This window comes from Chiloscyllium plagiosum, chromosome 15 (genome assembly GCF_004010195.1).
Source record: "Chiloscyllium plagiosum isolate BGI_BamShark_2017 chromosome 15, ASM401019v2, whole genome shotgun sequence".
In the NCBI taxonomy this organism is placed as follows: domain Eukaryota; kingdom Metazoa; phylum Chordata; class Chondrichthyes; order Orectolobiformes; family Hemiscylliidae; genus Chiloscyllium; species Chiloscyllium plagiosum.
In genome coordinates this window covers 78,855,285-78,882,730 of record NC_057724.1, presented here as the reverse complement: position 1 = coordinate 78,882,730, position 27,446 = coordinate 78,855,285, and the positions used below count along the sequence as shown (strand labels likewise).

Genomic DNA, 27,446 nt, shown 5'->3' with positions numbered 1-27,446 from the left:
CCTTCCCTTGTCAGACTATTGACATACTACTCTAGAAAATTCTCCTGGGCACTTACAAATTTCGCCCCATCCAGACCTCTGACACTAACTGTATCCCAATCCATGTTGGGAAAATTAAAACCTCCCATCACCACCACCCTGTTGCCTCTACATCTTTCCATAATCTGTTTACCTATTTGTTCTTCTACCTTACACTCACTGTTGGGAGGCCTGTAATACAGCCCCAACGATGTAACTGCACCCTTCCTATTTCTCATCTCCACCCATAATGACTCACTGCTCAAGCCCTCCATAGTGTCCTCGTTTAGCTCGCCTGTGATATCATCCCTGACTAGCAATGCAACTCCTTCCCCCCATTTTACTTCCCTCCCTGTCCCACTGAAGCATGTATATCCTGGAACATTTAGTTGCCAATCATCAGGCCCTTCCTTCAAGCAATTCTGTGATTGTAATAACGCCATTCTCCCAGGCACCAATCCAAAACCTTAATTCATCTGCCTTACCCACTGTACTCCTTGCATTCAAGTATGTGCGCTTCAGGCCACCAATTCATTTGTTTTCGTCTGCTCTCTGCCTACTCTTCCCCTTATTAATGCTAACTTCATGATCCTTGCAGTCTCTAGTTTCCACCTGGCTGCCTACTTGTCTTCTCTTCTGTTTCCCAGCCCCTGCCACATCAGTTTAAAACCTCCCCATCAGCAGTAGCAAAAACTCCCCCAAGGACATTAGTTTCAGTCTGGTTCAAGTGTAGACTGTCCAATAGGTAATAGTCCCACCTTCCCCAGAACCGGTCCCAATGTCCAACAAATCTGAACCCCTCCCTCCTACACCACCCCTCAAGCCACGTGTTCATCCTGCCTATTTTTTCATTTCTACACTGGCCAGCACATGACACTGGTAATGATCCAGAGATAACTACCTTTTAGGTCCTCCTTTTTAACTTCTCTCCTAGCTCCCTGTATTCTGCTTTCAGGACCTCATCTCATTTTTTACTTGTATCGTTGGTCCATTGCAGGTTTAGGAGTCACAAGTTGATCAGCCGCTCCCACTGGGGATCACAACCCTTGGTTTGGGAAGCTTTCTTCTGTGTATTTAATCCAGTGTGGTGAGACTTTTTGTGACAAATTAAGAAACAGAGTTGTTGAAGGCTGGGTGAAGTCAACAGCTCTTGAAACCATTACGTTGTAAACGTGCTGTTGATTGCTTTGTGATGCTCTGTGTTCATGCACTGAACACAGAGGGAGAGGTAATGGCATCTGTACTTGGGGAGAGGATCCTAGTCCAGTCCAGAGCAAGTGAGTTGCCACTCAACGATTTGGCCTATTTATTTTTCTTGCCTCGCTGTGCCTGATTGCTGCTCTCTGACAAGTTGTGAAAGCATGCATACAGAATATCATCCAAAACCATGCGAGGCTACAGGACTCATGAGAATATGACCTTACTCCATTGACCTATCTGACCTTTGTATAAGCTATGAAGAGAAATTGCACAGACTGGATTATATTTTCTTGAATGGTTTGAATGAAAAGTTTGAGTTGTAAGGTCAGAGCAGAAAAAGTTTCCTCTGGTGCTGTCCAAAACAAGAGGTTTTGAGCCTTCGGAGTAGTGTCAGGATGCATTTCTTCAAACACAAAAGTAGAAATTTGGAACTCTCTCTCAAAAAGCTGCTGAGTTTTGGGGTCGCTTGGAAATGTCAAAGTTAACATAAATTGTTGATTAGTAATGGTGTTAAGGGTGAAGGCGTTAAGCCGGATGGATTGAGTTAACAGATTAGTTGTGTTCTAATTGAGTACTGAGAAAGGTTTTCTGGGTAGAAATATTTCCTCCTCTTCCTGTGTGCCAGTTAGTGGGCAGCACGGTGGCACAGTGGTTAGCACTGCTGCCTCACAGCGCCAGAGACCCGGGGTTCAATTCCGCCTCAGACGACTGACTGTGTGGAGTTTGCACATTCTCCCCGTGTCTGCGTGGATTTCCTCCGGGTGCTCCGGTTTCCTCCCACAATCCAAAGATGTGCAGGTCAGGTGAATTGGCCATGATAAATTGCCCGTGGTGTTAGATGAGGGGTAAATGTATGGGTATGGGTGGGTTAGGCTTCGACGGGTCGGTGTGGACTTGATGGGCCGAAGGGCCTATTTCCACACTGTAAGTAATCTAATCTATATGCACCAAGACAACTGGCTGTTCACCTTCCCCTTTTAGAATGCTCTGCAGGGTGACACCCCTGACCGGAGCACCTGGGAGTCAACATATCATCCGGAGTCCAGTTTTCAGCCACAGAACCGCCTATCTACTCCCATTACAATAGAATCCCCTATGACTATTGCCCTACAAGTCTTTTTCCCGCCCTTCTGAGCAGTAGTGCCTGCCACGGTGCCATGATCTTGGCAACTGCTGTTCTCCTTTGGTGAGCCATCTCCACTATTTAAATAAATCTGTGAAATTCTATACCATGGGACACTTGAGCTGGATCGTTAAGGATATTCAAGGCTGAGAGAGACAAGATTTTTGTTTAATTAGTGCGGAAATCAAGGCTTGTGGAGGTACTGTGGGGAATAAGTCAGGAACAGGGAGTTGAGGGTTATCAGATAAGCGACGATCTCATTGAATGGCCTGCTTCTGCACCTACATCTTACAATGTGTTTGGGGATGGAAAAGAAACGAGTAGGGAGAACATAAGAAAAAAAGAGAAACATTTCTGGAGAGGTGCAATCTTTCCCACCCTGTCAAACTGAATTACAGGAAAGCCAAGGCTCAATTGAAGCCCCATCCTCTAAAAAAGGTGTACAATTTATTTTTCATTTCATGTGAATGAAATTCTTAATGTGCTTAATTTATCAGTACCACGATGGGGTTTCAAACCATTTTTTCTTTAAGCTATTGAACCAGTAGTACTGGCGCTGTTAGAGAACAACAGTACTTTAGCTCTGTTCCAACTGCACTTGGGAAAATAAGGAACTCAGTTAAATTGTCACTCACACTAGTCTAAATGTGTCCGACCAAGATTCCAGATGAGAGTCAACTTATAGGGTGATGTTCCACCACAAATCTTCAATGTACTGTTCTGTCTAGCATTCTTGCCTGTATCTCAGACGTTATGGTCTCCTCTTGGAGTTGAGTGTGCCACTCACTCGAGCCCAGCCATTCAGTGTACTATTGAGCAAGTTCTACACAATCAGAAGCATCAGTTTGATTTGAAACATTAAACCAAGAACAGTAAAAGATATTGTGGGAGTACTTTATAGAAGAGCAGATGAGGTCTTCCTCAGCTTTTAATTTACATTTACCCCTCAACTAGCAAAAAAATTCTTTCATTTCTATGCTGGGTAGCACGTGGCATTGGTAGTAATCCTGAGATCACTACCAAGAGAATTTAAGAGAGAATTTGATGTGTGCAAATTGGCTGCTACATTTCCTACAACATTGACTTTACTTTAAATTGGTTGCTGATTGCTATACAATGTTGCTAAAGGTGCAATTGAAATGTAAGTCTCTGTTCCTTCTAAATGTGAGTCAAATACAAAACATTGATTTTGAAGTGTGTTGAAGGTGTATCTCTTTTTGTCAAAATGGCTTGTTCATGAAATGCTTTGTTGTTTCTTCACAGTACTCGCTAAAACTGGATAAAGGGGACTATGTGATACGCCTGCAGATTCGCCATGAGGCGTTGAGTGAGTTGGAGCATTTAAATGATCTGCCATTCCAAATCGATCGCAAGCTCCCAACTCCACTGAACTTGGACGTCTACCGAACCCATGTCAACGCGCTACTCAACAAGAGCAAGTTTTGCTCCCTTACATTGCCCCCAAAATACACGGTTCCATTCTACGTCACTTCATTGCCGGATGACAAGTAAGTAATTGGTCCAAGATTTACAGAATCCAAGATTTAAAGACTGAAAAAGGAAATATACAGCATCTTTATACAAGATCTTGCCATTCCATCATGCTGGCTCAGCTCCTAGTGGTCTGGTATGAATGCCCATCAGGCAAACTCTGTCCTGGGGTGTATGTATTTTTGAAGAGTTCCTCATTTTCAGTAGTGTTTATGACTATGCCCCAAGTTTCAAAAAAAAAGAATAACTGCTCATGTCCACATGAAGAAAAGAAATGATAATGCAGTTGTCATGTTTAATTATTTAATAGTAGTGGAGCATGAGAACCATCATTTGGGTACAGGAAATACAAAGTACTGTTTAATTTACCATAATAGCCTCGATGAATGTTGGTCCAAATCTCTTTTGTAAGGTTTTGTTCATCTCTCACATTGTGAAATTAAGTCAGGGCACTCTAAAGCCTTTTATTTCTCATCATCCAGGAAGAAAACTTGCAGTTCTTTAATCCTGTCATCATGACATTTCCAAGAAATTCACAGCCAAGGAATTAATTTGGAAGTGTTACTAGTTGTTGTGATGAGGCCAAATGCAGAGGCAGTTTGAACTCAGTAAAATCCCACAAATGAGATGACTGAATAGCGAATCTGTTTTTAGGCACAGAAGTAGGCCATTCAGGCCCTCGAGCCTGCTCTGCCATTCAGTGAGATCTTGGGTGATCTGTGACCTAACTCCATACACCTGTCTTTGGTCCATGTCCTTAATACCTTTGCTTAACAAAAAATTATGTATCTCAGATTTAAAATTTAACAACTGAACCTGCATCCACTGCAGTTTGTGGAAGAGAATTCCAAACATCTACCACTTTTCGTGTATAGAAGTGCTTTCTAATATTTCTCCGAAATTATCTGACCCTAATTCTCAGACTATGTCCCCTATTTCTAAAATGTCCAACCAGTAGAAATATTTATCTTTATCTACACTATCTTTTCCCATTAATATCTTGAAGACTCTGGTCACATCACCCTTAACCTTCTAAATTCTGAAAAAAAGATCTAATTTGTAGAATCTCTCCTCATAATTTGGCATCTGAAGTCCAGGTATCATTCTTGTAAATCTACTCACATTGACTGAGGAACAACTATTAAGTTTAACAGAAGGCAAATAGTAGAATCATTCAACACAAAAGGAGGTCTATCATGTCTGGATCAACTCTCTGATGATCCTACGTCCCTAGCAGTCAGTTCTTACCCCATAACCTTGCAAACCTTAAGAAAAAAAAGACTACATCAGCTAGTATATACAAAGAGAAAAGACAGCCTAATTAGAAGGGATGAAATTGAGTAAATCAGGAGAAATTGTGTTCACTGGCAGGAGTGTCAGAAACCAGAGGACGCTGATTTAAAATAATTAGTAACAACAGAAAGGAGATGGAGAAATAAAGAAATGCAGTGAGTATATTCCAAATCCGAACAACTGACTGACAGGGGACTGGAAGCAGCTGCGTTTTTCCTGTTCAAAAGGGAAATGGATTAATAGTTGAAAAGGAAATAAAATACAGGGATTTGGGGAAGGAGCAAGGTCAGTGAGATCAATTTGAGAGCTCTCCCACTGATCCAATCAAGGCAGAAAGGCCCCTGGGCCTCCTTTATGATTCAATGTATTTGGTTCAACTGTTGTTACATTCAAAATGTAACCGATAAACTATGAAAATATTTAGTGTTGCAGTGCAGTGCAAAAGCCTTAGAGGTAGGAGGGAGAAAAGGCAATAGATCAGAGTCACAGTCAGAACGTTCTTTTCTTACAAGCAGTTTGAGATTTGTTCCACTCAACAGACTCCGTCCTGTGAATAGATTATCCCTTCGTCTCCAACCTTCTTCAGCTTTCATTTCCTGACACCAGATCTACCTTATGAGGCTGACTGACCTACTGTGTATTCCCAACATTTTCTGTTTCTGAGAATGTTTCTGTCTCAGTGTGCAACAAGGTGGAATTCATTTCCTCTTTCATCCTCCAGAGTTCCAAAAGGAATTGAAATTGGTTGCCAACTCACTGGAACACTCACACTTTCGAAAACGGAAATGGGCAAGAAAGCTGTAAGTCTTGTTATTTATCTAGTCACACAGGCACCAGCCTAGCCTCTTGTTCATCATGTTTGGTCCTTAATGAGAGATGGCATCTGTTACACATTGGCACAAACTGTAGGTTTAGCTCCTCCCTATTGCATGTGTAAAGGAACATGGGACCAAGGATAAAATATTAAGCCCTCTGGGCATTTCTGAGATTCTGTTAGCTTGAGTTTGATCTGAAACTGAATTAATTGTTTGTCTTTGTTCGATATCACTTTACAGGTCAGGGATCGTTTAGCTGAAAACCTCAGGATCAGCTGGTTTTGGATAAAGGATATTTTCGGTTTTGAGTCCACTGTAGGCCTTTGGGAAAGAATCTTTTCCTTGACCATAAGGACCTAAACAGACCTAAAAGGAATTTTTTTTTCCCCAAAGGATGCAAACTCTGTGTATCGACGAGTTTGTTCACGTCCACATTTGAAAATACCTTTTGTTTTTCGATCTTCTTAGTTTTCAGGTGTACAGATAATGAGTACCTGACCTGTATACCTTCCCTATCAAAAATCTAGTTTTTTAAATGTTTTCATGGGAGGTGGGCATTATTGACTGGGCCAGCATTTCTTTCCCATCCCAAATTGCCCTGAGAAAATGGTGGTTAGCTGCTTCTTTGAGCTGCTGTTTTCCATATGAAGTGAGTGCATCCACGCAGCTGTTAGGGAGGGAGTTCTGTATAATTTTGTCCTAGCGTTAGTGAATAAATGGAGGTCAGGATAACGTGTGGCTCAGAAAGGAACTTGCAGGGGGTCCTTCAGCACCTCAGCCTTTCAGTTGACAAATCTCAAAAATATTGCTCCCTTTCATGTTGGAAAGTGTTTCCTATTCTTATTGCAGAGTAATCTAGCTCCAAATTTAAGATTTCGTTGACACAAAATGTTAGCCCTGTTTCTCCGTCAGCGGATGTTGTCAGATGTGCTGAGTATTTGCAGCACTTCTTGTTTTTCTCTAAGATTGTGTACCCTTGTTCAAAGGTAGACTGGTCAAATTGCCCTTTAACCTTCTGCATTCAAGGGAATGCATGTGTAACCCATGCAACTAATCTTTCAGTTTTACTGTTTTAAGCACCAGGGCCATTCTGAAGAGCCTATGGGATATCATCTCCAAACCCCGTTTATTCAGTCTTCCTTGACATCTGATTTTTGTGCTGTGGAGAAATGTGATGGTGATGAACCACATTCTTTAGTCAACACAATTAATGCATTCCTCAGTTGCATCCACACTCAACTCTCTTTAAGTTCTATTGTTTTGTGTCATTGTGCTCCTTCCTTGCCACGTGTTCACAATCTTCGTCCTTGTTTTTAAACTCATTGTGTATTAGTCCATCCCTATTTCTGTAACCACCTCCAGCCCTCCTCCCCTGGCTTTGCAGCTGGAAGCACATCATTCTACTGACTCTCTGATGTGCCGCAGTTTTCGTGTGGAGGTGCTGTTTTGGACCAAGGTGGACAAAGTCAGAAGTCACATGAAACCAAGTTATAGTCCAACAGTTTTATTTGAAGTCACAAGTTTTTGGAGCACTGCTCTGTCATCAGGTGAAGTGACTTCACCAGAATATTCTAAACTGAGATCTCAGGTGGGCAGAACATGTCCCAAACCATTGTTTTGAAGAAAAGTAAACTTATACCAGCTAGAACGGCAACAGCAGTAGACACATGGGAATACCATTGCCTGCAAGTTCTCCTTCAGAAATGAAAAAGTGTCATACTGGACTCAAAATGTTAACTCTGTTTCTGCCTCCACAGACGCTGTCAGACCTGCTGAGTTTCTCTGGCAATTTCTGTTTGGTTTCAGATTTACAACATCCACAGTATTTTGTTTTCATCAACTTCAACAATGAGCCATAAATTCCAATCACAGCCAGAAACTCTATATCTGACCCTGAATGGACACAAAAATGTACAGTTGCGTTTAGTCTGGGGTCAGTTAGCTGAGTTGGCTGGATGGCTAGTTTGTGATGTAGTGGGATGGTTGATTCAATTTCCATACCATCTGAGTGTTTGTTTTGAAAGTGTTTGTTTTAATTCTTTGGCTGTCAGCCTTAGCAGTCTTTACACCTTGTGTCCGGGAGTTGAGCAGATATTGTGTTGGTTTTCATGAATAAATGCTCCAAGTGCAGAGATCCAGCAGAAGGCTGCATCAGTTGCATAGATTTCTGGGTATTTTTTCAGGCCCAAGGACTGTCTGCTGTTGAATATTTGACTATTGCTCTGGGATCTCTTCACTGGAAGAGCTGCTTCATCTTGGAAGTGGGACCTGAGTCTGAGGTTACTGTGAAGGTTTCTCCTTCTCATCTTTGCCCCTCACCTGAGGTGTGGTAATCCTCAGGTTAAACTCACCATTGGTTGTTCCCTCTATTAAGAGAGCATTGCTATTGTCCTCTGGAATTATGACTACTTCACCAATGGATTATCAGCATTTTAAGTCATCGGCTGCAAATACTTTGAGAGCTCTCTGTTGTGATTGGCGCTGTAAAAATGTGCATTGATTTGTTCCTTTGCATCTGAAATCCATGATTGTGTTCATTTTTCTGTGAAAGTACAAACCTGGCTGCTGGGGGGGAATCAGCTGTTGGTATCCATGGTTTGTAAGTGTTGACTTTAGAGTGACTGTTTTGTGCTACTGTGACTTAGTTACCAAATTATGGGATGTAGTGGAGGCTATCCCTTTTAACAGGGTGAAGTGATATTTGTGCAGAGCGACTCTATTTGTGACATAATGGAACCTCCCCAGAGTAGATGAATCATTCTGCAACTCAACTGTTTCTGTAGATGCAGGTGTTGAGCACTGATTGTCCTGTGTTTGTGTCTATGATTTGTTCTGGCTGGTTAGTGATTTCAGGGTTGCAGGTGATTGCTCCATTAGGAAGTGAACTTCATGGCTCTGTGTACACAGTGATTCATCAACCACCGATTCTGCACCTGGAAACTCAAGACAGGTCATTTCTAATACCGAGAAACAGGAGTGTTTTTAACCCTGTTACAAAAACAATATGCTGTGGTGCTGGAGATCTGGAGGAAAAAAGCATCAAATGCTGAACTGGATCAGCAGGCCTGCTAAGAGAGAAGCAGAGTTAATATTTCAGATCTGAAACCCTTTCATCTCTGGGGACTGCACAACAACAGCTTACGTTTATATAGAGTCTTTAAACGAGTAAGACATCTCAAGCCATTTCACAGCTGCATTATCAGACAAATGTTTGGCACAGAAATATAAAGAGGTACATGTTAAGGAATATCTTACAGGAGAGAGAGAGATGGCAAGGTTTAAGAGTGAATTCCAGAGCTTAGGCTGCTGACAGCTCAAGACACTGTCTTGAATGGTGGGCCACTTCCAAGCATGTGGTTTGAGAAGCCACCGCAGTACATAATGCTTAGTACCAGATAACAGAGTCTTACCAGCTCAGTAACTGAGCTTGGTGGATTTCAGAGTGTTCTGGGGAATGGATAAACATTGCAACATAGTCAGTAGATGCCTTTCCTCTCTCCCCTTTCTTTTGACCACCCCCCCACTCCCCAATTCCTTGGTCCTTCAATGATCTCCAATTCCCAAGTGATCGTGTTGAATACCAAGGCAAATCAGACCCTGACTCCCCTCTGAGTCCTTCCCACTGCCCTCATTTAGAAGTGTCTGTTTTAATTCTTTGACAGTCAGCCTCAGCAGTCTTTAAACCTTCTGTCCAGGAGTTGAGCAGATATTGTGTTGGTTTTCATGAATAAATGCTCCAAGTGCAGAGCTGCAGCAGAAGGCTACATCTGTTGCATAGATTGCTAGGTATTTTTTTAAGCCCAAGGAATGCCTGCAGTTGCATTTTTGACTGTTGCTGTGGGATCGCTTCACTGAAAGAGCTGCTTCATTGTCAAAGTGGGACCGGAGTCTGAAATAATAACGCTAATTTATTGAATCATATAAGATCCTCTTTTTGGCGGGGGGGTGTGGGATGAGGTTTGGGGGGGGATGGTGCAGAGGTGGTGTCTTCACAGAGTAGATGTGAAGAAGTTATTTCATCTTCTGGGAGAATCTCGAACTAGGAGTCACTTTAATAAGACCTATTTAAAATAGAGTATTGCCCAAAATGTTTTATCTCCATTTTGAATTTTGGATCTTGCCTTCTGAGGAAGGAATGTTTGAATATTTTTAAGGCACAACTAAATACATTCTTGGTAAGCAAAGAGGGAAAATGTTATTGAGATAGACAAGAATGTGGATTTATAATTGCAATCTGATCAGTCATGATCTTATGAAATGGCATGGCATGCTTGTGGGGCCAAATTGCCTACTCCTTGCTCCTTGTTCATGTTTCTCTCTCCAGTGATGCTGTCATACCTGATGAGCATTACCGGCATTTTCCGGTTTTGTGTCTAATACACTGTTGGTGAATTTGCCACAACAAAAGTGACTGATTCCTACTGACCCTGTGAGTAATTTCTGTGTAATTGATTATTTTCAGGATGTACACAGTTTGTACTACCATCTCATATCACCTCCAAACAAGACCAAGGATGGAAACAAAGAAAAGTCCAGCAAAGAGAAGGAGAAAGAACCAAAGGAAATGTTCGAAGAGGCCATTCGAGATCTCAGAATACAATGGCTACCCAAGTATGGAACACAAATTCACCTAATTTGTTAGGAACAAATAGTGAGGAAGATAATATTATAGCTGGCAGTGAAGATGGGGTGCTCAAACACGAGCTCGTAGCTATAGTGACCTTGCTGCAAGAGAGCATTTGACCTGTTTTTCACCCAGTTCAAAATTTGGGTTGCTAGTTTGAAGGTTTGTGCGAGCATTGACTAATTTTCTGGTGTGAGTTGTTGACTGGTTAATTATCCCACCAGAAATGCAAACCCATCTCCTAGTGTTGCTACAGAGCCATTGTACCTTTTTATTTACATAACCTAGAATTGGATTATATTCCTGTGGCTAGCTGAAGATCAGTGCTCCACCTTGTTAAAGCTGGTATTTGTTTATCTACAAGAATATCATAAACATACCAAGGTGTATTCATTACCTTTATACTCTCTGAAAGCAGTTTTATTACTTGCTCGTATATTTGGTAGAATTAATGGAACAAGTGCGGGACAGGATTTCATTTCAGGTCAAAGATCTTACTTCAGAACTTGGAAATCAGAAAAAAAATCATCGAATTGAACCATTAACTCTGTTTCTCTCTCTGCAGACCTGCTGAATACTTCCAGTGCATTCTGTTTTATTTCAGATTAGCAGCATTCACACTGTTCAGTTTCTGTTATTGTTTGTCATCATGGCATTATTGGGAGTCATTTCACATCTTTGAATTGGAAGGTTGAGGATTTGAGTTTCATCCTAAATCCCTGAACATTAAAACCTACACCAGTGCTCTGTTGTAGTCATAGGGAAGCGTTGTATTGCTGGAGGTGCCATCTTTTGGATAAGCCATGAAATTGAGTCTGTCTCTGCCCTTTCAGATGCATTTGAACTATCTGATGGTATCATTTGAAAAAGACCAACAGAGCCTTCTACAGTATCCAGCCAAATATTTATCCCTTTACAAATGCCTCTTTAACAATACCTCACGTTGAATTTATTGTCACGTGTACCGAGGCACAGTGAAAAGCTTTGTCTTGGGAGCAATACAGACAGATCACAAAGTTAAGTCGCATAAATGGTAAATAATAGGTAAACAGCAGTAAAAACCAAAACACAGGTACCGGCGAACGCTAAAAGTTCTTAAGTCCATTCAGTATTCTCACAACAATAGGGTAGAAACTGTTGCGAAACCGGCTGGGGGGTGTGTGTGTGTGTTCAGGCTTGTAGAGGTAGAGGTTGTAGAAAAGCATTGCCAGGGTGGGATGGATCTTTGAGAATGCTGGCAGCCTTTCTTTGACAGCGGGCTTATAAAAGTTGGCAAGAGTATTCGCTGTCATGCCAAATTTTCTCAGCTGCCTGAGGAAGAAGAGACGTTGTTGGGCCTTTGTAACCAGACCATCCACATGAAGCGTCCAAGAAAGCTTGTTGTGGATGACCAATCCTAGGAGCTTGACACACTCCATTCGTTCCACCTCTGTACTGCTAATGTGTCGGGGGGGCATGAGTAACATCCCGCTGAAAGTCAATAATGAGTTCCTTGGTTTTGCCGGCATTGAGAACTAGGTTGTTCTCAGTGCACCATTTTTCCAGGTCTTCCACCTCCCGTCTGAGATTCGACTGACTATGGTGGTGTCATCAGCGAACTTGTAAATGGCATTAGCTATTTGGTATTTGGCGACGCAGTCATGGGTATACAGTGAGTACAGTAGGGGGCTAAAAACAATGACTGCAGATGCTGGAAACCAGATTCTGGATCAGTGGTGCTGGAAGAGCACAGCAATTCAGGCAGCATCCGAGTAGGGGGCTGTTGAGTGTTAGTGAGGATGAAATATTTTCCCTAATCTTCAGTGATTGTGGCCTGTGGGTCAGGACACTGAGGATCCAGTTGCAGAGAGTGGGGTTTAGTCAGAGATCACTAAGTTTAGTAATCAGTCTCAAGGGGATAATAGTGTTGAAGGCTGAACTGTAGTCAATGAGTCGGATTCATACGTAGCTGTTCTTAGTGTCAAGATGTTCTTGGGAGGAGTGAAGGGCAAGTGATATGGCATCTGACATGGATCTGTTGGTCCGATAGGCAAATTGGAGTGAGTCAAGAGTAGTGGGGAGGCTGGAGTTGATTAATGACCAACCTTTCAAAGCACTTCATGACCCCCGAAGTTAGGGCCACTGCGCGGTAGTCATTTAGACATGCTGCATGAGCCTTCTTAGGCACAGGGATGACGTTGGCCCTCCTGAAACAGGCAGGGACAGTGGCCTGCTGCAGGGAGAGGTTGAAGAGTCCGAGAAGACCTCTGCCAGTTGATCTGCGCATGCTCTGAGTGCACGGCCTGGTACTCCGTCTGATCCCATCGCTTTCCTTGGATTCACACGGAGGAAAACTGATCTGACCTTCATGCAGTGACTGTTGGGATAGGTTCGTCAGAATAGGTGTTCCCTCTCTGCCGGAAATCTGCTCAAAGCGAGCACAGTAGGCGTTGAGACGATCTGGGAGGGATGTGTCATCGTCTGCTGTCTTGCACTGTCTCTTTTTAGAACCTGTGATGTCATTCAGTCCTTGCCATAGTCACCGGGTGTCTGTCTGGGTCTCTACTGGATCGGTATTTGTCCTTGGTTGTCTTAATGGCTCTGTGATTGCTGCATATGCTCATAGGCTGTAGTGTTTCTAATCGGACCAATCAGGAGGTCAAAAATCCAGCCCCATGGCACTATTTTGAAGAAAAGCAAAGGAAGGTTTTCTTGATGTCCTGGCAAAAAGAAAATCCTCAATGAACATTACAATAATAAAGATTTTCTGCCCATTATCATATTGCTGTTTATTGAAATTTGTGGAGTGTAAATTAGCTGCCACCCTTCCTACATCGCAACAGTTCAAAACAGTATCACCAAACGTTATAAACTGCTCTGAGACAAGATGCTCATGAAAAGAGCAAAGTTGTGATTTTTTTTTTCCATTTATTTGGTCTTTAAATCCCTTTAAAATTGAAAGTTTAAATATTATTAATTGTCAGAGCACTTCTCTCCACATGTTCCCTTTCTCAAAGGACTACTTGCCACATACATCCCTCATTTCTGTTGATTTCCCATTTTATCCAAAGATATCTGTCTTTAATAACACTCAGTCCAGCCTAGTCTAGTTAGCATGCCCTGAACAAACGTGAATACTTTCTTCTGTTACAGGTTGGATCTGCACGAGGAGTTGGTATCAGAGTACCCTAATCACTTGCCTGTACATATCGCTAATCTTTCCAACCTCAACTCATCAAAGGTGTGTTTTACCTCGAACTTGACATTGCTGTCCTGCTGTTTTTCATTTCTGTATTGTGTTCACTTCAAGCAGCTATATATGTACGTTATTTTTCAGATGATATGCAAACATCTCCAATAAGGAGGTTGTGGCAAGGTGGTAATGGCACTGGACTAGTAATCTAGAGGCCCAGGTCAATGCTGTCAGGGCATGGTTTCAATTTCCACTGTGGCAGCTGGCGAAATTTGAATTCAATAATTTAAATGTCTGAAATTTAAAGCTATTCTCAGTAATAGTGACCATGACAACTGTCTCCTTTTGTAAAAACTGACCTGGTTCACATCATCCATTCGGGAAGGAAAGCTTCCCTCGTCTGGCCTACAGCAATGATGTTAGCTCTTAGCTTTCCTCTTAAGACGTCCTAGAAAGAACATAGGAACTGGAGTAGGCCATTCAGCCTCTTGACGAAAGTGAGGACTGCAGATGCTGGAGATTAGAATCAAGATTAGAGTGGTGCTGAAAAAGCACAGCAGGAGCCCTTCATCAGGAACGTCCTCCTGCCCGAGATGTAGATTTTCCTGCTCCTCGGATGCTGCCTGACCTGCTGCACTTTTTCAGCACCACTCTAATCTTGACTCATTCAACCTCTTGAGCCTGCTCCACTAGGACAGTTAGGACGGGTACCAAATACTGGTCTTCCCAGTGACCCCCACATCCTATGAGCTGGTGTTTGTTGCCCTGAGAAGGTGGTGGTAGGCTTTTTCTAACCATGGAATGAAACTGAATGTCTTATTAGGCCAGGACAAAACTCAGCTAAGTTGTGGAACTAGTGTCATATGTAGTTGCAGACCAGGCAAGAGGAGGAAGTTTTCTTCCCTATAATGAGCTGCTTAGACTTTTGTTGGAGCTGTTTTTGTTTATTTCTAGATTTTATTAAACGGTTGAATTCAGATTCTCGGGCTGTAATACGATTTGAACTTAGACTGTCAAAACCTTGCTTCCCTTTCTCAGGATCGGATGAAGAGACTTGATGAAATTATTCAAGCAGCTGATGTGGTTATCTCTCACATTGATCAAAGTGCCCTGGTTACCAATTTGGCCATGAAAAATGACCCAAGACCAGATGCTGCCACTATCAAAAGGTACCTTGTCAAAACATGTGTCTGCAGTCAGAAAGCGTAGGCCGAAAAAATATCAAAATATTGAGTGTCAAGTTTGCCTGCCTCAGCTCGTGATGGCTGGAGCATCATGATTGGACAGTTCCAACTGTTGCCGTTGCAGTCCCAGCAGGAGCAGACCCAGAATATAAAACCCGACCTAATGACAGGTGTAGAATATATAGCTCTTTAAGCTCATCTGAGTAATCACAGCTCTTAAAACTCCTGTTAAAGTTAGAAGCCATTAGCTGCTTATGTTTAAGCAGATGTGTGCTCATAACTATAGCAACAGTGACATCTGCAGGGAATTAATGCAGGCAAGAAATCCTTATAAATCTTTAACCAGCGCTTGACTTTTAGAATATTTTTATTGTTAGCAATCATACATATTTGTCCCATAAATTTTCTATATATCCTGCATCGAATTAATTTTTTTAATATTGCAGACCTCAGACATGTAATTATCAAGACTCATACTTTCTGACTGAGTCTCCATTCTGAGGAGTCTCAGCCTGCATATTCATTACTTCCAGCTGAACATCTTGTTATTTTTATATGGGATAAGCATTACTGTGCAGTATTATGCAAGTGTGAGTAATATTATTACCAATGTTGTTCCATCTACACACAGTTTATTCTTTTATGGGTTGTGGGTATCACTGGTTAGGTCTCCATTTATTGCCTATCCCTAATTAACCTTGGAAAGCTGGTGGTGAGCCACTTTCTTGAGCTGCTGCAGTTGGTGTAGCTACATGGAAACATAGAAAATTGGAGTGGGAGTAGGCCACTGCTCTGCCATTTGTTTACAGTGCTGTTGGGAATGGAGCTTTAGGATTTTCTAGAATGTTCACCCAGCCACAATGAAGAAATAGTGAAGGGAATATTTGGAGAGTAGAGGGTAACCTTATGATGATATTATAATCCAGACCCTCAGGCTCATATTCTGGGAATATTGATTCTATATTTAATGACACCTTGCTTCACTGTGGCTTCACTTGCATCAAAAAGCTGCAATTCCCTCCCCAGCAGTAGCAGGTATATTCCTATAACCTAAAGTGTTTCAAGAAGGCAGCTCATCATTGCCTTCCCAAGGACAATTTAGAATGGACAATAAGTATTGTCTGAGCCAACGTGCCACTCTGCCACAAATCACTGAAAACATTTAGTTCTAAGTCAGGATTGTGTGTGGCTTGGAGGGGATCCTGCGGGTGGCGATGTTTCCAGATATCATGTTGTCCTTGTCTTTCTAAGAGATAAAAGTTGCAGGTTTGGAAGCTGCTGTCAAGGACGTCTTAGAAAGTTGCTGCAGTGCATCTTGTAGATGGTACACTCAGCTGCTACTGAGTGTTAGTGGTGGAGGGAGTGATTGCTTAAGGTAGTGAATGGAGTGCCAGTAAAGCGGGCTGCTTTGTCCTCAGTAGTGTCAATTTTCTTGAGTATTGTTAGAGCTGCACTCATTCCATCACACTCCTGTCTTGTACCTTGGAGATGGTGGACAGGCTTAAGGGTGTCAAGGTGAATTAATTGCTGCAGAGTTCCCAACCTTTGGATTGTTTGTGTAGCCATAGTATTTATACAGCTGTTTCAGCCCAATTTCTGATCAATGGTAGCCTTCAAGATGTTGATAGTGGGGAATGTCAAAAGAAGATGGCTCGATTCTCTCTTGTTGGAGATGGTTTTAGCCTGGCAATTGGGTATCTTGCTTCTTGTGAGTCCAAACCTGGATATTGTCCAGGTCTTAATCCACGTGACTGTGGATTACTTCAGTATCTAAAGAGTCACGAATGGTGCTAGACATTTTGCACCATCAGTGAATATCCCTAGTTCTGACCTTATGATGGAGAGAATGTCATTGATGAAGTAGCTGAAAGTTGCTAGATCTTGGATGTTACCCTGAGGAACTTACCTCTGAGCCAAGAGACCTAGTTTCAAGTCCCACCTGCTCCAGAGGTGTATAATAACTTCTTTGAACAGGTTGATTTGAAAATACCTACCCTGAGGAATTCCTGCAGTGACTGAGATGACTACCCTTCAACAATCACAGCCATCATGATTGAGCTGAATGTGACTCACACCTGCACAGAATGCTCTCCCCTTACTCCAAGTTTGCTCGGGTTCCTGACGCCACACTCCGTCAATTGCTGACTTCACATCAATGATGATCAGTCTCAGCACACCTCTGGAGTTTTGCTTTTGAACTCTTTTGGAGTCTTTTGTTAAAATTTGGACCAAGGCTGTAAAAAAGTCAGAAACTGGCCCCAGTGGAACCTAAACTGAGTACCAGTGAGCAGGTTATTGCTGAGTAGATGCCATGTGATAGCTCTGTCAGCAATACCTTCCACCCCCTTGTTGATTGTCAGTGGTAGACTGATGGGACAGTAATTGACAGGGTTGGATTTGTGCTGTTGTCAGGACATACCTGGGCGTATTTATCCATGTTGGATCCAGTGTTCTAGCATACTAGACCAGCATTGGTAATTCTGGGCACAAGTCTCCGGCACTATTGCTTGACTGTTGTCAGGACCCCATACCTTTTGTAGTATCCAGTGCCTTCAGCCGTTTCCTGATATCACGTGAAGTGAATCAGATTGGCTGAAAACTGGTGATGCTGAGACCAGTGCAGGAAGCTGAGCTGGCTCATCCATTCGGCACTTCGGGGTGAAGGTTGTTGCAAATGCTTTAGCCTTCTCTTTTGCACTGATGTGCTAGGCTCCCCTTCGTTGAGGAAGGGAATATTATGTGGAGCCTCCTTATCCAGTGAGTTGTTTAATTGTCTGCCACTATTCCCAACTGGGTGTAGCAGGACTACAGTGCATAGATCTGATTTGTATGAGGTGGGATGCGCTTATCTCTTTATTGTTTGCTGCCTGTACTGTTTGGCCAACAAGTATTGTGTTATAACTTCAACAGGTTGACCCCATACTCTCAGATAAGTCTGGTGCTAGTGGTGGCATTAAAAGTCACCCACTTTACTGTGGACCTGCTGTCACATGTAAACCAGACCAGATAAAGATGACAGGTTTCCTCCTCTAAAGGGTATTAATGAACAAATGAGTTTTTATGATAATTGACAATGGTTTCATTGTTACCATTTCTGAGACTAGTTTTTTAAACCAGATTTTTCAGAATTTATCGGGTTTAAATTCTTCCGGCATCCATGTGGGATTTGAACGCTTGTCCTCACTGGTCCTCTGGAGTATTCCTGATATTAGTGGCAGTGAAATTACTGCTGCACCATACTTCCCTGAACATATATATAGATTGGTATACATTGACATAAATAAACATGTAGGAGAAAGTGAGGACTGCAGATGCTGAAGATCAGAGCTTAAAAATGTGTTGCTGGAAAAGCGCAGCAATTCAGGAATCCTGAAGAAGGGCTTATGTCCGAAATGTCGATTCTCTTGTTCCTTTGATGCTGCCTGATCTGCTGCGCTTTTCCAGCAACACATTTTTAAGCTATAAATAAACATGTAGGTAATCCCTCAAACTTTGATAGTGAAAGCTATGTATCTCCACCATGTTCCCATTGTTTATCCCTTTAATTGATGATACCATTCTGGTGAAACTGCATTGTGCACTCTCCAAGGCCCTACAACTGCACTGTGCACTCTCTAAGGCCTTACCCTCCCTCCTGTTTTTATTGCTGCCCCTCTTGAGGTAACCCTTTCTTTTTATTATGCATTCCTATTGCTGAACGTTTCATGCAAATCCCCCAAATGTCTTTATTCCTCTATGGGATTATATTTTGATTTGTATTTCAGGGATCCATAGTAGTTGATTTCACATTTCCTTCATTGCACTTCTTTGATCACAATTTCACCCGTGCATTTACGCAGTCTATATCTCAGTGTAACTTCCTATGCATGCTTTTAGCACTAAAATATGCTCCCATAAGAGTTTCTCAGCTTGTTAAGTCAGTCAGCTTGTCTGTAGAGTTATGGAAAGAGTCTTTCTTGCACAGGGTAGGGTAGTGGTAGCATGATGTTATTGTCACTGAGCTATTAATCCAGGTAGTCAGACTTATACTCTGGGAGTGCAAATCCCAACATGATAGGTGGTGAAATTCAAATTCAGTAAAACTCTGGCCTGGTGACAATCATTTAACTATCAGTTGTCATAAAAACCTATCTAGTTCACTAATGTCATCGTTAACTGGTCTGGCCTACATGTCAATGTGATTGACTCTGAATTGCATTCTGGGCAATTAGGGGTGGGCAATAAATGATCATGCCAGTGACATCCACATCTCAAAAACAAATTAAGAAGCATTGTCTAAAGGGGCATTTACTGGGCAAACTTGACAGTGAACCACCATGAAAACAGCTGTTAGGGTGAGTCTGTCAAATCTTGGTCAAAGAAGTACAGCACCTTTAAAGGAGAGAGTTAGGGAAGAAATTCCAGAGGTGGCTACTAAGACTATGATGGAGATTGGAGATGGATAAAAGTCAAAGGGTGTGCAGAAAGCCTTGGGGTTTGTCAGGCTGCAGGAGTTTCCAAAGCTTAGTAAGCAATGGAAGAACAGAAAACATACGGGTGAAGATTTTAAAACAGAGCATTGCTGAAGCAGGAACCAATCCGCAAGGACAGGTCAGCCATGATCCTACTGAATGGCAAATTAAAATGTTAAAATTTCAAAAACCTATCTAATTCCTCTTTCAATACTTTTCAGTATTGATGGCTGAATGTGACTTGGCACATGTTAGGGTAAAGACAGCAGATGCAAAAAAAAGCGACCTATTCACATCATAACCCCTACTGAAGCCAGTCACTCAGTATTGGACTGCCTTTCCTGTTTTCAGTGAGATGGAGAAGCAGAAGTCTGCCCTGATCGATGCCCTTTGCCTAAAGGGATGTGCACTGGCTGATACACTTCTCCAGGTCAAGTTACACAATGAGATGGCACCAAGCAAACTCGTCTGTCACCATGAGAATGAGTGGGACCAAGTCCGCAAAAGCCTGTTAGACACGTTCGATGAAGTTCAGAAGTGGATTGATCTCACTGATAATAAGGTAAGTTACAAATGTTGAGCAAAGGTGAACATTATTTCCACCACTATTGAAATCTGTCTTCCTCATACCAGCTGATTTGATAGCAGCTGGGCCATGTAGGTTTAAAGTTGCAATCTCAAGCTTGAATGCGAAAAGCAAGAACAGTCCACTCAGTCCCTTAAGCCTGTCCTACCACATGGTCAGAAACTGGTCCTTGGCCCAAACCCACTTCATTTGGCTTTCCTCACCCCTGAGCAAACAAACAAGTTTTAAGGATTCCAACTGACCCCCTGCATTCACAGCCTTCTTGCAGAGGACGTTTATGATTTCTGTTACCCTGGACTTTGTTTGCTTTTGTGAAGGAAAGACATTGGCAATTTTATGCTGTTCAAGGCTGTTGGGTTATTTCTTGATCTGCATTAGTGTTGCAACCCTTTGATTATTTCTGTATGAATGTGCTGAGTTCATCTAACAGCACATTGCCTCTTTGGGTGCCAGGAGCATTTTTAGCTTTTTATCAGAATCCTCCTTGCACATCAGATAGATTGATGCAAAATTGGAGTAACTGCTGAGGCTCCAACTATAATTTGGTTTTAATCCTGAGGTAATTTAACAATGCTGACATTAGTTAAATGTTCATGTATTTCCTGATTTACAGCGTCTAATGCTTCAGTCTGCTCTGAGTGCATCGACACGTGATTCTGTATCCTGTAACATGAACATTGCTTATTTATTTTGCAAGCACAGTTAATGATTGATGTATTGTGCTGAAAACATTGCATCAAGTATACAACACAGGCCATTCATCCCAGCTGCTCTTTGCCTCTGTTTATGCTGTACACTCCTTCGGATCCTTTAAATCATTTTTCCCTTTTGCTTACCAGCTTTCTCTTAAATATGTCATAATGTTCACTACAACCCCACCACTCAGGGAAAGATTATTTTTCTCCATTGTCTTTTGGATTTATGAGCAACTCTCTCAAATTTATGGCTCTTTATTGTGGCCTTGTAAATGGAAATGTCTTTTCAATATCTGCTGTGTCAAATCCTTTTATAATCATGAAGATCTCTATTGGATTATCCCTCAGTCTTTTCTAAGAAAAGGGAGCTTCACCCTATGAAATCCGATAAGTATGTCTTCTTAGTTTTGGTATCATCCTTGTGAATCCTTTTGTCAGTTCTCCAATCTCCCTATAACCTTTTGTAATATTATCAGAACTGTTCACAGGACTTTACAAAAGATGTACCTAGATTTCCATCCAATTTCAATATAAATATTGTGGTTTTCAGTTTTCTTTCCCCCAGCAGTGAAACTGAGAGTAAATTGATTTTGAATGCCTTTTGTAACCCACGCTACTCATTGAAGCTGTTTGTGAATGTATCTCTAAATCTCTTTGTTCCTAAACCCATATTGCTGTTCCCAAATGTACGAACTGACACATGCCGATATTCAGGTTGTAAGTTTGCTCGCTGAGCTGGTAGATTTGTCCTCAGATGTTGCATTACCATGCTCCGTAACATCATCAGTGAGCCTCCGGTAAAGCGCTGGTGTTCTGTCTGGCTTTCTATTTATGTGTCCCGGTCTGTTACGGTGGATGATATCACTTCCAGTTATTTTTTTGAGAGATTTTTAAATGGGGTCCAAATCAATGTGTTTGTTGATGGAGTTCCACTCTGAATGCCAGACCTCGAGGAACTCCCGTGCATGTTTCTGTTTAGTCTGTCCCAGGATGGATGTACTGTCTCAATCGAACTGGTGTCCCTCATCGTCTGGGTGTAAGGATACTAGTGATAGTTGATCGTGACTTTTGGTTGCCGTTTGGTGCTCGTGTATCCTGGTATCTGTGAGTAGTGTATCGAATACATTGAAAAAGAAAACACACTATTCACAGATACCAATACTTACCAGCAGGTGGCGATGGACCCGACTCCCAGCTCGAAAACTGTATTACAGCCACACTGAAGAAAGTCTACAAGACAGGTGAAATTAACAAGTCAGACATCCAGAACATGAAACCTGAAGGATCCAACACACCCCGTTTCTACGGATTACCAAAGGTACACAAACCAGGATCCCCCTCAGATCCATAGTCTCACTTCCCGGCATACTATCATACTGACTAGCAGAGGAACTTCATCTCAAACTGAAACACCTAGTAGAAGACTCAGGCCACTCCATCCACTCCACCCAGCAATTCCTGAACATCATCAAAGACACCAAGGTAGAGGTCGATGAGGTCATGGTTTCCTTCAATGTGATTACCCCATTCACATCAATAAACATCAGCCTGACCAAAGAAACACTGACTGCACTTCTAGACGAATCAAGGACCCAAACACCAGATAGCGCCAACTCCATCAGCAAAGACTGCATCCTCAAGCTAGTAGACCTGTGCATCACAACCCACTTCACCTTCAACAACAAGACCTACAAACAAATCAACGGGACACCCATGGGATCACCAATATCAGGATTCCTACCAGAAGCAGATATGCAGAGGTTGGAATGAGTAACCCTTCCCATGATCCAGCACAAGCTTTGGGACTGCTGTGTGGATGACATCTTTGTCATCACAAAACCGAACAAATTAGAAGAAACCCACAAAGACATAAACAACACCCTTTACTGGTAGAAAGTTCACCAGAGGAGGAGAACAACAACAGACCCACCTTCTTAGATGTCATATTAGAATGAAAAGCCAATGGAGAGCTGCAGACCAGCATCTACAGGAAAGCAACACACACTGACCAGGCATTCAACCACAGGAGCAATCATCCCAACACCCACTATCGGAGCTGAATCGGGGCATTACTTAAACTTGCCACAACACACTGAAGCACCAAGGAACTACGAGCAGCAAAAGAAAAACACCCATACAGCGTATTCAAGAAGAACGGCTACCTGATCAGCACAGTCTGCGGATTCTTAAACAACAAACCCAAACAAGTAGACACCACGCCCAGAGACTCTGGCCATGCTACCATTAAAGACATTTCGATGATGACTACCAAAGTAATCTGACCCCTTGGCATCACGGTAGCCTATAAGCCTACCAACACACTGAAACAGCTACTGATGAATCTAAAGGACCCTGTATCCACAAACAGCAGAACAAACATCATATACAAAATACCCTGGAAGGACTGCAACAAACATTACATCAAACAAACATACAGGCAGGAAACTAGCCACCAGGATACATGAGCACCAACTAGCCACCAAAAGACATGACCAACTGTCACTAGTATCCTTACACATGAGTGATGAGGGATACCAGTTTGACAGGTACAACACATCCTCCTGGGACAGACTAAATAAAGACACGCTCTGTATTCCGAGAGGGCTGGCATTCAAACTGGAACTCCATCAAAAATCACATCTACCAACCTCCCAGAGACAGAACCGGAAGTGATATCACCCACCGAAACAGACCAAGTCACATAAATAGAAAGTGGGACAGAACACAAGTGCTTCGCCGGAGGCTCACTGATGATGATGTTACCTAGTATGGTGATAAAACGTCTGAAAACAAACCTTCCAGCTCAGTGAGCAAACTTACAACTTCACAAAAATCACAAACTTGCCTATATTGAAATTTATTTGCCAATTCTGCAAGCTGACTCTTCACAGAATCATCGAATCTTTGTAATGTGATAGCAGGCCATTTGGCCTATCAAGTTATTACGACACAGGGCTAAACCACTCCACGCCTCACCCCACCCCCTCTCACCCCTGCTAATTTAAACCTGCAACACAGAAATGATTTAACCTGTGCTGAAATCTGTTAAAATTCAAGAGGCTAAGAATTATCCCAAAAGTCACTGTTTAAAGTAAAAATTAACAACTTTATTTTTTAAAAGTCTAACAGATTAATATTAACCAACAACTAATTACGACTCCTTTCTCTAACCTATTTTTTCCTTTCCCTTCTACAATACTGGTCCAATAAAACTCCCGATTCAGATTTACCAAAAAATTCAAATTTAAAAACCAGCTGTCGAACCTTCTCTTAGTATCTTCCCCTGTCTTCTTTTCTTCTTCCTCGGGATTTCTGTTTCACAGGTCATTGATAGATAAGAGAGCTATTCTCAGGGCAGTCTGCATACGTTGGTGGCTTGGCAATTCTCCCCCAGCTGTTCAATTTTTCCCAGTCTTATACCCCAAAGCATCAGATCGTTTCATTGGTCTTAATATTGTCAAATCCCAAATTCAGGGAGGAGAAAGTGAGGACTGCAGATGCTGGAGATCAGAGCTGAAAAATGTGTTGCTGGAAAAGCGCAGCAGGTCAGGCAGCATCCAAGGAGCAGGAGAATCGACGTTTCGGGCATAAGCCTGAAGAAGGGCTTATGCCCGAAACATTGATTCTCCTGCTCCTTTGATGCTGCCTGACCTGCTGCGCTTTTCCAGCAACACATTTTTCAAATCCCAAATTCAAACTTGATTGGAGTTTATCTTGGGGCATGATTTAAACTGGTTGGCCGAATTTGAATTTGTTTTTTGTTTCACAACAACCCCGGTACTGCGAGGTGCTGGATCAAATATTGCATTGTAAATTTTCTAGCACTTTGTATGCTTGCTAAGTCCTTCAACTCTCTTAAACGTACAGTACACTTTCAAAACAAAGTCCACACCAACCCTCCGAAGAGCATCCAAGCCAGACCCTTCCCCTACTCTATAATCCTACATTTCTCATGGCTAATCCACCTAACTTGCACATCCCTGGACACAATGGGCAATTTAGCATGGCCAATCCATCTAAGCTGCACATCTTTGGGAGGAAACTGGAGTACCCCGAGGAATCCCACGCAGACACTGGGAGAATGTGCAAACTCCCCACAGGCAGTCGCCTGTGGATGGAATCGAACCTGGGTCCCTGGCGCTGTGAGACAGCAGTGCTAACCACTGAGTCACCGTGCCACCCCCTACCAAGATGCCACTCCTGTTTTCTTGTATTTCATCATGTGTCAACTGTGCTGCCCTGCCCAATTTGGTTTCATCCATCGTTTGTGATTATACTACTTTTTCCTGAGAATAATTGTGTAAATTATGAACTCAACAATACCAGCAGGTAACTGTGAGAGAAACGGGATGTTCTTTCTGAGAATCTGTGTGGAGATTCCCCCATGTCCTAGTCAATATTTATCCATCTCTGGGCATGACACAGAAGCAGATAATTTGTTTATCTATTTTGTTGCTGTTTGTGGAAGCTTGCAGTGTACAAATTGGCTGGCTCCATTACAACAAGGACTGCACTTCAAAAGTACTTCACTGGCTGCATATAGAGAACAGTGGTATTTTAATGAAAACATCCCAGTCATGTGTGCTTTGTGAAATAGTATTGGGGTTTTTCTGATATTTGTTTGTGTTTTGTATGTCTGTCATTAGGCATTAACATTTGCATATAAGCATGCCTTAGTGCATCAAACATTTGGACGTGCTTTGAAGTTTGCTGCTAAAATTGTTGAAAATAAGCCAAGTCAAGAAAACTGGAACAATTGTATTCAGGTTAGTACAAATGGGCAATGACAGCGATCCACCACTTCTCAACATAGCTGAGTGTAACTAACAAAGTAATGGGGTCTGCATTGTGAGGAGGCTGTAGACATTGAAACTGCTTAACCCAGCAAGGATGATGAATTAGGGGTGAGCTGCAGGAGCCAGGTGCAATCACGGTAATTAATCGCTCCCAATTTACATTTTCATTAATGCTTGCAGAAACAAAAATTGGAGAAAAGTGTATGATGGCGACTGTACACTGTCAACAAAAATCTAAGTTATTCCCAACAAGTTTAAGATCATCAGATAAGAGGAAGTGAATGGAAATGTATCAAGTATTGATGAGAATTTTGTCAGCTGTGCACATTGGATGTAAGGTGGGTGGGAGGAGCAGTATTTGTGTTGCAGGAGAAAGCGTTTGTGATGGGGATGGCGAAGGAGTTGGAGGAGAGAGGAGTGTTGGGGTGGTGGGGGGAGATGGATTTGGGATAGGTGTGGGATGCAAAAGAATGGAAGGTGTAGCATGCTATGATTCAGTGACTGTTAATTTCTTGGGAGAATTAATATCAATGGTCATAGTTCAAAATAATCATTGTGAATGTAAAACATTGCCATGCTTTTTGAAATGTGACGTAGAAATGTATGATGTACATCTTGTTTTCATGTCAAGATTATAGCATTTAGTAAAACAGTTCAAATGACAAGACACTGGAATTTCACACAAGACAGCACTGTCAGATCAACTATATTTGTTAAGGTGTGCGTTGGGGAGCTTTAGTGTCAGGTCTCTATTCATTGATTACAGTTTTATTAGAATTGCTGAGAAGTACTGTTTGTCAACTTTATTTTCTTTATTGCAGTTGATGAAGACCCTCGATTGGGAGCACTGTGCCTCTTCCTATGAGAACTTTCTCTCAGTGATGTATCCCCCAGATTACGTCCCATTCTAGCGTTTATTATTGAAATAAAGAATGTATGTGTGCATTTTTAACAGGGTTTGATATAGGAGAAGCTTTCTGATGATTGGGCTCGGTTTTGTGTATATTTGTTAAGGTGTACGCTGGGGAGCTTTAGTGTCAGGTCTCTATTCATTGATTACAGTTTTATTAGAATTGCTGAGAAATACTGTTTGTCAACTTTATTTTCTTTATTGCAGTTGATGAAGACCCTCGATTGGGAGCACTGTGCCTCTTCCTATGAGAACTTTCTCTCAGTGATGTATCCCCCAGATTACGTCCCATTCTAGCGTTTATTATTGAAATAAAGAATGTATGTGTGCATTTTTAACAGGGTTTGATATAGGAGAAGCTTTCTGATGATTGGGCTCGGTTTTGTGTTTGCTCTACTTTTGCTTGTCTATTTTTTTTAAACTTTGGTATTACTGATGAAGAATCCTACAAAAATACAATATTTTATATCAGCATTGTTATGAAGTCTTCAGATTTCTTTAAGTGTTTTGGCATTTCCCTGCAGCATCACACTATCAGCCTGAGCTGTATGTTTTATATTCCATTTCTGATATGGAATTGCAAATAAGGGACAAATTATCACACTGCCCTTAAAAAGGATGCTTTCGAGATCGCAAGCTGTCTCAGTCGCAGTACATTTCTCCTAGTCTTGCGTTTCCTTCCAAATGACTTAGAAGCAGCTGTTGCCTCCTATCTTTGTGGTCTTGAAGGTGCTGTCTTTTAGATGAGACTTTGAAACGAGGCCCTACATCCCCTCTCTGGTGATATTTCAGAGAAGAGTAGGGAGAATGGCTGGGCGCCTGAGCCAATATTTATCCTTTAACGTCACGGTATAACAAAAAACGATCATCCGTCATTATCACATTGCTGTTTATGAGAGATGGCTGTGTGCACATTGTTTTCCTACGTTGCAACAATGTTTACATTTCCAAAGTATTTCATTGACTGTAGAAGACTTGGAGGCATCCAATAGAAATGTAACTCCTCCTTTCATGACCACTTTATCTTTCTGTCTGCCTGCCCTGTCATACCTTAATATCTGCCAAGCAAAATTATTCCAACAAAAGGT

At 42.0% G+C, this 27,446-nt stretch overlaps 1 protein-coding gene across 1 annotated transcript in view; it reads left to right on the top strand.

The window, feature by feature from the left end:
* The window catches only part of LOC122557441 (tripeptidyl-peptidase 2-like), a 114,228-nt gene extending 87,784 nt beyond the window's left edge, over positions 1–26,444 (top strand). The window contains exons 23-30 of the mRNA XM_043705196.1: positions 3,605–3,849; positions 5,847–5,925; positions 10,403–10,551; positions 13,697–13,784; positions 14,775–14,905; positions 19,723–19,933; positions 25,299–25,418; positions 26,270–26,444. Coding sequence (XP_043561131.1) covers positions 3,605–3,849; positions 5,847–5,925; positions 10,403–10,551; positions 13,697–13,784; positions 14,775–14,905; positions 19,723–19,933; positions 25,299–25,418; positions 26,270–26,359 — 1,113 coding nt within the window. The 3' untranslated portion in view covers positions 26,360–26,444. The remainder of the gene's footprint in view (positions 1–3,604; positions 3,850–5,846; positions 5,926–10,402; positions 10,552–13,696; positions 13,785–14,774; positions 14,906–19,722; positions 19,934–25,298; positions 25,419–26,269) is intronic.
* Positions 26,445–27,446: the final 1,002 nt, after the last annotated feature.